Raw genomic sequence first — 13,236 nt, 5'->3', positions numbered from 1 at the left:
ATGTCTACACCGCTTGCCATCATGTGATGAAACACGGACGTCATAAGCAATATCCTCTGCAACATTTGTATCCCTAAGCCGCAGCCGCAAATTTGAGTCCTGACCTGTACAAACTGCAATTTAGCTAAAAGATGGCATCTGGCAAGAGTCATCCTCGACACAAACATAGGCCTTTTTGGAAACCCTGATCAGATTCAAGTTTCTGACGTTGTTCACATATTAAACACTTTCGGTGATTCTTTATATAAAATATAAATAATAATTATTTTATTTTACGACTAGCGGGCGTGGTAGGCTACGGCCCAACTTCTTGTAAACCGCCATAAGTTGAAACATTGAAAAGTAAAATGTAAAAATGGCTCAGTCTTATAATTCTAAATTAACACAGCTGACGCAAATCCGGTGAGAAAATCGTTTTTTTTTTTTTTTTTAAGAGTTTTTGGGGGTTTAATGATCCACTTTTTCATTGGCGTTTTTTAAATCACGTGGTGGCACTTCGCTTCAGTACAAAGCAAACCGGATGATACAACACCCTGTTATACTTGCATGCCTGATCAACCCTGGACATTTTACTACGTGGCGTTAAAAACGCCTGCAACGAAAACATACGAATGTGAAGTTGCTCAGACCACTAATGTGAGGGAACACTTTACGCGTTATTTCATTAAACCATTTCCAAGACTAAGTTTAAAGACACTGGACACTATTGGTGATTGTCAAAGACCAGTCTTCTCACTTGGTGTTTCTCACCATATGTATAAAATAACCATCCTGTGAAAATTTCAGCTCAGTTGGTCGTCGAAGTTGTGAGATAATGAACCCTAGTCATACGTAGTTGTGTGCGTTTAGATGCTTGATTTCGAGACCTCAAATTCTAAATCTGAGGTCTCGAAATCTAACTCAAGGAAATTAATTCTTTCTCGAAAACTACGTCACTTTAGAGGGAGCCGTTTTTACACAATGTTTTATACTATCAATCTCTCCCCATTACACACTACCAAGTAAGGTTTTATGCTTATAATTATTTGGGGTAATTACCAATAGTGCCCACTGCCTTTAAAAGTAAATATAACTTGATTGCACACATTTTTATTAGACAGGTTGGCGTTTACAAATGGTGTACGAAAGACACAATGTTTCAAGGTCCGGTACGAACTTGTCACGCTAAAAAAGCTTGTCAATACTTATTACATTTACTGTGATTTTCTTTTAGCGATAACATACATTTGTACTGTCCTATGTTTATTGTTTATTCCTAGTTGAACCAGAATGCACCAATGTCCAAAATACCCAGTTGTAAAAAACGCTTAAACTCTGCTGAGATGTATAGACATGCGTAACTGAAAAAAAAAAATACAACTGTTATTGCAGTTAGACTGAGGACTCTGAACTCTTGTAAATGAGTTACTACCAGTTATGGTTTGCACTGGGGACTGCACTATAGATAAACTGACCATTACATGTGGGCGCTTTCCCTAATGGGTTTAAATCGAAGCATGAATTAGCCTTTTGTCAAGGTCTTCGTGTTAGCTAAGCTTTGTAGAGCCACGATCAAAAGCGACTGGTAAGGGGAGACCAACAAAATAAAATATTATGGTGCTATATGATTCTGTATTTGTCGCGAGTCATGACCCCATGAAACTGTTCAAATTTGTGTTTTATTGGTTGCAGTATTTTGGAGTCAATAGAGGAGCTTGCAGCCGACAAAGAGTTATTGGTTGAAGTTTGCCGTGTCCACCTTACTGTTACAATCATGGTTGCCTTATTGTATGGGTCAAAGGTCAGTAATACTACTGAGGCTATTGGGGTGGGTTGGGTCACTTCAGCAAGAAAAATTGAGAGTTTAACTTTTTCTCCCAGAACATCACATTTATAAAAACAAATATGAAGTTTATGGTTATTAACCTTCCTTTTGAGAATTGCAAAGGGTCATGTGGTCTTCGGGCTGGGTGTTTTGTGTTTTTAATAAATGGCGTTTGTAAGTATAAAATGTTTACCATCATCATCTTCCTACACTCTAAAAACTAAAGAGTTGAATCCACGTGACACTTGCACATGCTCGGTGAGTGACTGCTCTTTGAAAGATTTGGATCCAGCGTTAATTTGTTAAACCTAGCATTTAAAGGAACACGTTGCCTTGGATCGGACGAGTTGGTCTATAAAACCGTTTAAAACCGTTTGTTATGATATGCATATGGTTAGAAAGATGTTTTAAAAGCATAATATAATGATCCCCACAAGTATCACTCAAAACTGTACGCCTATACGTCGCGAACTAACACGGTCGGCCATTTATGGGAGTCAAAAATTTGACTCCCATAAATGGCCGACCGTGTTAGTCGACGAGGTAAAACGAAAACCACGCAATTTCGAGGCATATAGATCATTGTATTCTACTTTTACAACATCTTTCTACCCATATGCATTTTATACCAAACGGTTGCAGATCCAAGGCAACGTGTTCCTTTAAAATTTTCGATCCAACGCAAAAAGTGTTAATTCAACAATTTAAGTGTTATTTCAACATTTCTAAAAAATATTCCTTGGAATTGTTGGATCGGCATTTTAAACGTTAAACTGACAGTTAAATTGTTGACTGAATGCTTTAAAATGCTGGGTTTAACATATAGAATAATGGATTCAACATTTTCAAAGAGTAGTCACTCACCGAACTCATGCAAGTGTTGGATTCAACTCTTTAGTTTTTAGAGTGTATACTGTGCCGAACCTCCGGAGATATTCGCACACTGTTTGGTTGGAAGGATATTTTTAAAAAGAAAATTGTTACTATTACTTGTAATATTCCTTGGTAGGCCCTTTTTAGGCCTGTGACGCACATACCACGATGAAGCACCAACTGTTTCTACTCATAAACACTGTGGACCCGATGATCTGGTAGTTGTATATTCGAATTCTAGAGGTTATTCGTGTTATGAAATCATTATGATCACGAATTACAAACAACACACTTGAGATGTGTTAGTGATTGAACAACTCCTTTAAGGATAAAGTTATAGGCAAATAGCAACATTTGTAGCAACATTTGTAGCATTGTGCAGCTTTAAACTACTCTATATAGCAGCCACATTCAAGTCGTGGATGTAACAACATGATGAATTAGATATATTACCTCCAACCTCGTCAGAATAATGGAATGCGCCAGTCCCGGCCTTGTGGCGAGATATTGATATTAATTAAAATCGAACAGATTTCTCGTTTTTGTCCTTTATGGTGAGTCTCAGGGCTGACAACATGATTGAGAAGTCTGTCAGATATTTTGTGAAGTTTGATTTTATTTTACCTCGCACTCAATAAGTGTCATAATTCCTTCGACCCTAGATATACCACGTGGTGCACTTCAAGGAGACCGGGGGTTCTCAATTTGAAATGAAGTCAAAAGACAGAAAGGCACGAGGTGGGCAGAGTGCGTCGACAGGGCTGAACACATTGGATTCAATATCACCAACTATTGATTTCTGCTACACAAACCCTGACGTTAAAGTGAGTTCCGATCGCTATTTATTCTGATATGTCGGTTTTTCAAACTGATAAGAGCCATTAGTGTGTCATTAAAACCCCGAGTACGAGGTTGCCAATGGGAGACTTTGGAAGGCTAGGTGGCCTGCGACTGCGACTGCAAAGCGATTAGTGACGTCACACGGCTGTTTTCGCAGCGAATGTTTTGTAGGAGTTGAACACAAGTCAACATTAGAGTGCATGTGACCCAGAATGATTGGTCTAGCCATGAAGTATAAAAGGGGCAAACGAAGCCAATTTCAAAAAGAACATGATACGTTTTCTGCTCTCTAGGCTTCAATGTTCTTAATGTCACGTTTTGAAATATTTACCAACAAAATACAATTGTTAATAATTATATTAAATATCTCTTTCCAAAAGGCCGAAGTGACGAGAATGGAAAAAGTTCTTGACTCAATCAAAGAGACAATGACTCTCCGTGATGATGAAGTATCGGTCAAGACGTCTATTTTAAGCCTCGTGAAGGAACATAAACTGCGTCTTGAAAAAGAGAAGCAGAGGGTATTGAGGGAGGAAGAGGAGTGTCCAGGGCCATCAGGAATTACACGTGGTAGTGTTACACTTAGTGTTACACCTCCAGATGGCGTCACACGTGGTGTTACATCTACTGGTGGTGTTTCACCCGATGTTACATCTGCTGATGGCGTTACACCTGGTTTAGCACATCCTAATATTGTTACACCTGGTGACACAAAAACTGATGGTGTTACACAAGGTGTTGCGTCTGATGATGGTGTTACCCCTGGTATTACAAATGTGGATGATGTTACGCCTAGTATTACACGTGATGGTGACGTTACGCCTGGTATTACAAATGTGGATAATGTTACGCCTGATGCTACATCTGATGGTGGTGTCACACCTGGCGTTGCACAAAAGGATGATGTTACGCCTGGTGTTGCAAATGCTGACTGTGTTATACATGGTGTAACATCTGATAATTGTGTTACCCCTGGTGTTACACATGTTGGTGCTGTGACACTTGTTGTGACACCTGATAATGATGGTACACTTGGTGTTACACCCGCTGATAGTGTAACACCCACTGATAGTGTTACACCAGCTGATAGTGTTACATCCGCTGATAGTGTTACACCAGCTGATACATATGTTGATGATGCTAAACCCGGTGATACATCTGCAGATGGTGTTACACCAAGTTGTACATCTGTTTGTGATGTTACACTTGGTGTAACACCTGCTGATGTTGTTATATCTGGTGTTACGCCTTCTGATTGTGTTACACTTAGTGTTATGACTGTTGATGATGTTCCACCTGGTGTTGCACATCTCGATGATGTAAGACTTGGTGTTACACCTGCTGACGGTGTAACAGCTGATAACAATAACAATATGTTTTCATAAAGCATCTTTGTTATAGGACGAGAAAGGGATAATATTGAGAGTTCCACATTTTGGCACAAGTCAAGCTATAGAAAAGGATCTGTCCTAGAGAGATTTTAAATCAGTAAGAAGTTTTCATCAGAAGATCGAAGTCCCACTCTGCTTGTTTGATGGTGTTACACCTGGTGTTATTTCTGATGATGTTACACCTGGTGTTATTTCTGCTGATGGTCTTACACCTGTTTTTATATCTGCTGATGATGTTACACCAGGTGTTACATCTGCTATTGATGTTACAACAACTGGTGTTACATCTGCTGATGGTGTAACACCTGTTTTTACATCTGCTGATGGTGTTACACTTGGTGTTATATCTGCCGAGGGTAATGCACCTAGTCACGAGATACTTACACAGAATAAGATTGATTTCAATATAAACCTACATGCCTTTCAGGATTACGAACACGACGCTGACAACAATCACGACGACGACAATGGACGAATATCAAAATATTATAATCAACATTACTATTAATTGTGGTAACTTTTCAACAAAATAAAATTATGCAACTTTAAAATGTTTTGTATTTTATTGATAGCAACAGTAATGACGTCAACTCAGAAAAACAGTTGTAAACCAACATATTTCTCCGAAATGTATTGCTGACAAACGAAGTAACTTAGACAAAGTGCGCAAAGCAATTCCCAACAATTTGTTAATACTGTAATATGATATGCAAGTCGGGACAACAAAGCATCTTTTGCACAAACTGTGACTACTACAATGGTTTCTCAAAATGACATGAATATTCATTATTATGCAAATGAAGATCACGAGACTCGGACAAAATTTCTAATAAAAACAAGTACCACTCAAAGCACGACAACGACGTCATTAAAGAAATGCAATAGACAAATCACTTACAACCTCAACCCCACGCGTAGCCAGATTATCTGACGTCACACTTCGAGGCTCGTGAACCAGAGAGTGGCCCCTAACCCAGAGGTCAATCCCCGTCCATAACCACCTTTCACCTTTATATTCATTTTACAAGGAGATACGCACTCAACTCATTCACCTACTTATGTACTGTACACATGTGGTCACTGCATGCAGACGACAGGAAGTTAGCTTTCCATTGTTTTGCATGATTGGTCCGGAAATGTTTGTAATCTGCATCAACATCGCCTCAGACTCATCAAAACAAAATGATGTGTAAAGCTTACATCACTGCTGCACGCTTGTATCCAATGGCATCAATGTAGCCAATGAAATCACTAGTTCTGAAAAGTACCTGTCTTATAAGGGGACCAGTCTATACCCCACGCCACGTGTGGAATGCAAACAAGAGAGGGCGGTTGTTATCAAACGCAGTTTTGACTACGTAGCCGACGTAGAACAAGAAAGAGCAGACGATAGACGCCACGTCGCCTGGCTGGCTTCTATATCACATAAAGTGACATAGTAGAACCGGACCAAATTTCAAACAGCCAATGTTGTGCTAACTGTGCCATTTCCATTTCATAGCGCTGCCAACCATAAACACAAGAAAAGGCGTACTATTATCCAGTGCTCACATATGAAAATGAATGACGTAACAAAACAAATCAACGATGAACGCCCAAGATAACCGCCTTATGTTCTGGCTTATCTGCGAATACACTCATGATGAGCACATTGTTATGCTACAGTTAACAAGACATTTTGCTTATACCGTTAAGCAGCTCTTTGATTGTGGGCCTTGCTAACACGCTGTGGCTGTAGTGGCTGAGTTACTCGTCCTAACTTAGGACTAGCCACACGTTTTGTATATCCCCTAGGACTAGTCCTAAGTTAGGACTAGTCCTCACTCTTTATGAAATCGACTCCATGGCAGAGATGAGTATCACATGACGGCTAACTGAACGCTCTTGTTTAGTTTTTCTAACACGCGAAGGCTAATCACGTACCCATAGCAAACTGACACACGGGTAGGCATTTGCTACAAAAAGGACACATCTGTATCTGTTTCTGAGAGCAGATAACTTTTATATTTTTCCACTACATCTAATTAACTTAAGTTCTATTTTGTGTAAACAATTACAGTATATTTATTAAGTTCAGTAAATAAACATGTGTTAACTATTGTAAAGTGCACTGGGTTACAGTATTCTCATTAACATCCCTTAAATTGTGAATTTGAAGGGTATTGTATATCTTGTTGACTATTAAATTTGAAAATGTATGACTTGCTTAAAGGTATTTTAAAAAATAAAAGGGGATAGAAGATTACCTATTTTGTGATCATATTTTATCCAATTAATATGCATGCCCATCGATTATGGTAGGTGGTTGATAATTGTTTTTTGTAAACACAGTGACATTTTTTGTAAACTATAATAAATGAACACCACAAAGAGAAGAAATAAAACAATAATTCAGTTTATCAAACGAGAGTTCATTCTCTACCCGATTTCGAGTCCTTCTTTTCCCGCCCATTTAACATTTCTTTGTCTGAGATTAATTCAAGAGTCACTCACTCGGATTTCATTGTGTTCAATCCCGTGTGAACTGAGCAAGTCTCGCGAGTTTGCTGAAAGCTGGTTCTGTGGTTTCACATATACCTCTCCAAGGTCAAATTGAGTTTTGTTATGCACTCATGTGAGCCGACCTTATCTCAACATAAAAAATGGGACAAATTTCTTACTTTCAGAGCAAATTTATAAACATGACGCCATTGGATAACAGCAAATAATGGGTCTGTACATTCAAAGAGAATTAAAAAAAAAAAAAAAAAGAAGTTGTCTGAACAAAAAGGACAATGCATTTGCAATGTGACGTCACGGTTTTAGGGACTATGGCAAATTTTGCACTTAAAATGTATGAAACACAGTTTCATTTTACACCATTATAACGTGCGGTTGGAGATTTGAAAAATGAGCGGATAAACTGAACTCGAAAGCTACATGAAAGTGTCTATAAGTGTGCAGTTAGCGGCTACGTGTTTCCGACACCGCAACAACAGAGGGCGCCCTGCAGCTAAACACGCTGCCAGTGATTGTTATGCATTTTTATACAAAACAAACTTATAATAATAATATCGAAATCTTACTAACCAAAATAGTTGTAAGGTTACCTACAGGTCTATTGCCCTGGCAGCTCAACACAGAACCACCAAGTTTTTTATTCAGAGAGTCCACGTATAATATCTCACACCATGCAAGCACCGTCTAATCATACTCTTGAATGTGCACACGGAGACTGTCAACAGTAATGTATATAGTATAGCCCGGGAATAGCGCAATACTAGCGCAAAGGGTAAACAAACTAAAAAAAAAGCATATTAATGAAAATAAATCCCCAACGCCTTTGTCAAGGCTAACGGGCAGGTTGATTGTGACGAGTGGCTGGCACATACATTGTTCAGTCTCGCCCGTTGTAAATGAAACCAGTATTTGTTATTGTGGGCAATCATGTACTTTCTGAAACAGCAGTTTATGGTTGCACTTTAGAAGCACAACATTGTTGCAATAACAACATTGTTTAGCTCGTAGTGAAAACATTGATTTATGATATTTTCAACTTACAACTTCCTCTTGCGCAAAAACGTTTTTCTTTGTCAAGCATTGATTCAAAAACCTACCCTAACAAAGGTTGTTTTTGTCAAAAACTATTGCCTTAAAATGTTATCTTATCTATAAAGGCAAGTATCTAGACAGTACAGCGAACAGGACTGAATGTAGTGTCAAAATAAACTCGATATTAATCTTAAGTTACCATTAATAGGCTTCATTCTGTCAAACTCTAGTAAAGTGATACGTGAATACTAATTTTACATTTTATTATTGTGTTCGTATAAGTTTAGAAATAACACAAGAAAAAAAGCAATCTTGAAAAACCAACTACGAAATGCACTTAATTCTTTTGAAGTTTTAAAGAAGAGAAAACAAACTTGATTATACATTCATAAAAACAAAACAGCAATTCTACAGTTTTGACAAGGCGCTCAATCAAAGACACACCATCTTAAGATTGACATCAACTTGTAAATACAGTTACTTGTATATGGTTTTTAGGTAAATTCGATCCAGGAACAAAACAAAACGAGACAAAGAAAACTTTTTACGTTATTACGTTTCGACCACAACGAGTCTTCTTCACTGGCATACTGTAAACAAAAAACGATGTCAGCCTTTAGTTGTTATCATTTTTTTTTACTACGAGCGGCAACTTATAAGTGGTATGGTGTTTTTATTAACGTGAAGAGGGTCGAATTTTCATCTCTGTGGTTTTGAGTGGAGAATACGACCTCTTCCAGCCATACCAAATAATTCCCTGAGCAAATTCAGCCGTGGTCCGAAGATATACCCCGTTAAGATGAGTTGAGAAGCAGTTCCTGAACCACCACGCACCGTGGTACAGCTGGGCACAGTTCCTGTCGCCTGCATCGTTGTCTTGGTCTTTGATAGAGAACTGGTTCTGATTCTGGTGTATCAACGAGTCACCTGAAACAAACACGACGTTTTAACTTTTTCGTTAATCTGATTATTATTATTTTTTTAATTACATAGCAACAACTTTGCAATCTTTATGGTTTTAATGTTGGTATTCAGTTATTTGGGTTGTAGAACTTTGGCTTGGATTGAAACAAAATACTGGACCCATTATGTGGCAGTTATTAATAATGCCGAATTGTCAATTAGTTTTCCTGTACTGGTTTTTGCGAGAATGATCTTAAATTCATACCTGCGGTCCCTGATGAGTAGCCCCTTACCGTCAGCCTATAGTTGTCGCTCTCATCAGCGATGCTGAACGATTCATAGTTGGCATAACTGGATTCGTTTTGGAAGTCTGAGAGATCGACGCGGAGTTCGTACTCGCCCTGAGCAGTCAGACGGTGCAAGTTGTCATTACCGAGCCAGAACTCCCCTTCTAGATTCCCAAAGCCACGGCTGTAGTTGGCAAAGTCCAAAAAGAAATCAACACTGCCGTCCTTCCGCCGCTGGAAAACCTATCAAAGGGAAGTGTCTTTTTTTTATTCCTATAATATAGTCTTCTTCAATTTTATTTGATCTATTAAAGATAGAGCCTGCTATGAAGCAGAGGGTGGTGTCATTAAGGGCATGAGGTCCGGGCCCGCCGAAGGGCCCGGGAAAATTTTGCATTCTAGATGCTCTGTGCTGCAATCTTATCATTAGGCCAATAAGAGGCGAAAATTGGAACAGAACATAAGCCTTTGAAATGTGAGCAGCAGTCGGACCTTTTGGGTTAACAGCGTCAAGTTCAGGTGCGGATCTATGACACAAATTTTAGGGGGCAATTCTGTCAATTTGAGTTAGCATGAGAGTGTGAAGCCTTCACGGCATCCGGGCCCGCTTAAGGGCCCGGGAAAATTTTGCATTCTCGATGCTCTGTGGTGCAATCTTAGGCCATTAATAGAGACCCAATGGCAAACGAAACCGAACAAAACGTTTTCAAAATTTGAGCAATAGAATTTTGGCCTTTTTGGATTTTTGAAAATACTTTGACTTTCATTATTAATGAAAAAGATGGGTTTGTGTATAGTGGATTGTTCGCAATGCTTGTACGCAAGGTTTGCGGGAAAAGCAAACAATCTCAGACACGTTTCAGTTGAATGTTGTGTCAAATGGAACAGAGAAATGACAACCTTGCATGGGTGCGGAGTTATCGGTAATAGTGTGTTATCTTACCGTCCATCCACCACCGTCTGTCTCCATATCACAATACACATTGACAGCCCCACCGGAGCCTAGAGGTTGAACCGTGTACACGCCACTGAACGATGCACCACTTGCAAAAATCTCGGAACAATCCTTTGGAAAGGCAGCTGTACACATTGATGAAAACCCCAAACATTCTTTTGTTATTCCCGTATACATGCAACGACTTAATTAGTTCCATTTAATATTCAAAACTCTGTGCAAGGAAATTCCAACAGGTAAAAAACAAAGGACTTGAATTATTCCACAATTTATTTAATGCGGGATGTGAACCTGCGACTGCAGGTTTTACGCTAAGTATTTTTAAACCCAAGCTTTCAAACGCATGTACTCAGTTTAAAGCCACAATTGGGCCGTATTCATAAAACTTAGCAATTGCTTTTTCTAGGCTTTTCCTTACATAATACTATGTATAAAGATATAAGCAAAAGCCTAGAAAAGGCAATTGCTATTATTTTTATGAATACGGCCCATTAATAACTGGCTCTCGTCGCTGTGGTTCTCTTTGTTATTTCGGCTGTAATGTGAGCCTGGTTCAAACAAATTTAAGAAATTAAACTACTTGTCGGTATTGACGGGATGAAACAACTTTTTCTTTATAAAGTTAACCTAATTTTCTTTAACTGAATTTAATGACCCTTGGGAAGTATCCATATGTTATTCCGAGGACGAGAGAATAATTACTTCTTAGGGTAAATAGGAAAACAAACAAAGCTCCCAAAATGTGTGATTTCATCCAAATTAATGTTCGGTATTGTAAAAGGGGGAAACAATCTTCAATTTACAGGAGAATTTTGAGCAAGTTTTAGCTGATTAGTCGAACATTGTCAAAACAATAACATAATAAACTTACCATAAATGACTTTGACTAGGGTAGATACTGCATCTTGCAGCTCCTCCAGCTGTCGTTTGAGACCTTGTATCTCAGAAGAAGCCGTTTGATTTGCGGAGCGTCCGCAAACGGGCGGATTGACTGTGATGTGTGGCTGACACACACATCGTTCAGTCTCACTTGTCGAAGCCCCAATGCTTTGCTGAGTTTGTGATCTTGCTCTCATAGCAAAATAAGCTATGAAGACTAGTATGGTAAGTTTTACACATGCTGGTGCCATTTTAATGCACGCTGAAACAAAAAAGAATTCGGCAATATCCGACTTTTTGACCAAACGGCTTAAATATGTTTTTTTAATTTCAGAGGCACAGAATACCAAGAATTGGCTCACAGTGTATAAAGACGTCGACTTATATTTTATTTTCAACTTACCACTTCCTCTTGCGCACAAACTTGTTTTGGTCAAGCACTGATCTAATAACCAACCTAAATAAATTACCTCATAATGTTGTCAAATCTATTAATGACAATTATGACGGTATACCAAAGTTGACATAATGAATTTGAATACAGCGGTAAACTTGGCAAGTGCCCCAAAACCAATCTAACGAAAATTTAACATCAATTGTGTTAGTTTTCAGTAGTTTTGTTTTTTTCTTTTTCTTCTTTTCTTTCGTGGGGTGTGTGCGTGCGGGTGTGTGTGGGCGTGGGCATGTCTACGCATTCAAACCGAGGACTTTAACAAAAGGGGATCCGGGAAAAGTCACACCGAGGACGTCCTCAATTCGATTTCATGTACAAAACCAATTGGGACGTCTGAAAAATAAACTATGTCCAAACAATGGGAGAACAAAGAGAAGTCCTCGGTTTACACCATAAACATGGGTGTGTGTGTGTGTTGGGGGGGGGGTGGGGGGCTGATGCTGTAGATTGTTTTTCAACCAGAAAACAAAAGCCCTGAATTGTTGTAACAAACCGAATACACGAATACATGCTCGATGGGAATTGAAAGATGGTAAAACACGTCAAGATGCTCATATACTGGGGTTACTCTTATATATACCGTCTCGCTCCCTCTTCCCTTCCCGAATCGAAAGCTCCCTAAAACATGGGCTGGGTGGGGATGATTCAAAAGAGGGCGCTACACCAGAAGTAGTTTTTTAATACAACAAAAAACACCAAGAATTTCTCCGGCGACAGAATCTCCTATAAAAAAAAATAAGGGCAAGCTTGTCTACAAAACTGGATTTCGATCAAGGCATGCTGAGACAGATGTCTCTTTTTCAGTCATTCGTGCTGCAATATTGGCTAACAAAGTGAACTTAGCCAACAAAGACTGCTGTCTCTCGTGTCGTATCATCATTGCGAACGTGCAAGCATGGAGGAAAAATCCTTCCTCCATGGTGCAAGACACCATTGTTGACAGGGAGGTAGAATCATGGAGGTATAATTTAAGGGTATAATATGTACTTTTTCCTAACAAAAAACACACAATGTCCACATATTTACATTAAACTTACACAGTTTGAAGATTATGACAGGAGAACGCTTCCCTTGAAACTGTACTTACTGAGGTGCTGTAGTTTTTGAGAAATGAGTAAAAGTAATAATTTTCGTCTCAGGTTTAGCATGTAAAAACGTGTTAACCAGTTATGCTATGGTTTTGGTAAAACTACATGCTAAAACAATTTTGGTTTCATGAGACCAAAACTATTTTGTGACTTGTTTTACTCATTTCTCAAAAACTACACAACCTTAGTAATAATGTAAATCTGTGGACATTTTAAAAAAGTACCTGAATC

The 13,236-nt window shown here is 38.7% G+C and overlaps 2 protein-coding genes across 2 annotated transcripts in view; one reads left to right on the top strand and one right to left on the bottom strand.

Moving 5' to 3' along the window:
- LOC139934804 (metabotropic glycine receptor-like) overlaps positions 1-4,902 on the top strand; it is a 38,836-nt gene extending 33,934 nt beyond the window's left edge. Inside the window, exons 9-11 of the mRNA XM_071929207.1 lie at positions 1,672-1,780; positions 3,340-3,501; positions 3,898-4,902. Of these exons, the coding sequence (XP_071785308.1) occupies positions 1,672-1,780; positions 3,340-3,501; positions 3,898-4,902 (1,276 nt within the window). The remainder of the gene's footprint in view (positions 1-1,671; positions 1,781-3,339; positions 3,502-3,897) is intronic.
- Positions 4,903-9,027: 4,125 nt separating this feature from the next.
- Positions 9,028-11,520, bottom strand: LOC139935131 (ficolin-2-like). Its single transcript, XM_071929605.1, has 4 exons — positions 11,456-11,520; positions 10,573-10,709; positions 9,608-9,872; positions 9,028-9,366 (listed from the first exon to the last, which is right to left on the bottom strand). Exons 2-4 carry the CDS (start codon positions 10,597-10,599, stop codon positions 9,116-9,118), a joined length of 543 nt encoding a protein of 180 aa, XP_071785706.1. The 5' UTR covers positions 10,600-10,709; positions 11,456-11,520; the 3' UTR covers positions 9,028-9,115.
- Between the last annotated feature and the right edge of the window lie 1,716 nt (positions 11,521-13,236).

Source organism: Asterias amurensis, chromosome 3, assembly GCF_032118995.1.
Source record: "Asterias amurensis chromosome 3, ASM3211899v1".
Lineage (NCBI taxonomy): Eukaryota > Metazoa > Echinodermata > Asteroidea > Forcipulatida > Asteriidae > Asterias > Asterias amurensis.
This window is presented reverse-complemented; position numbering and strand designations above follow the sequence as displayed.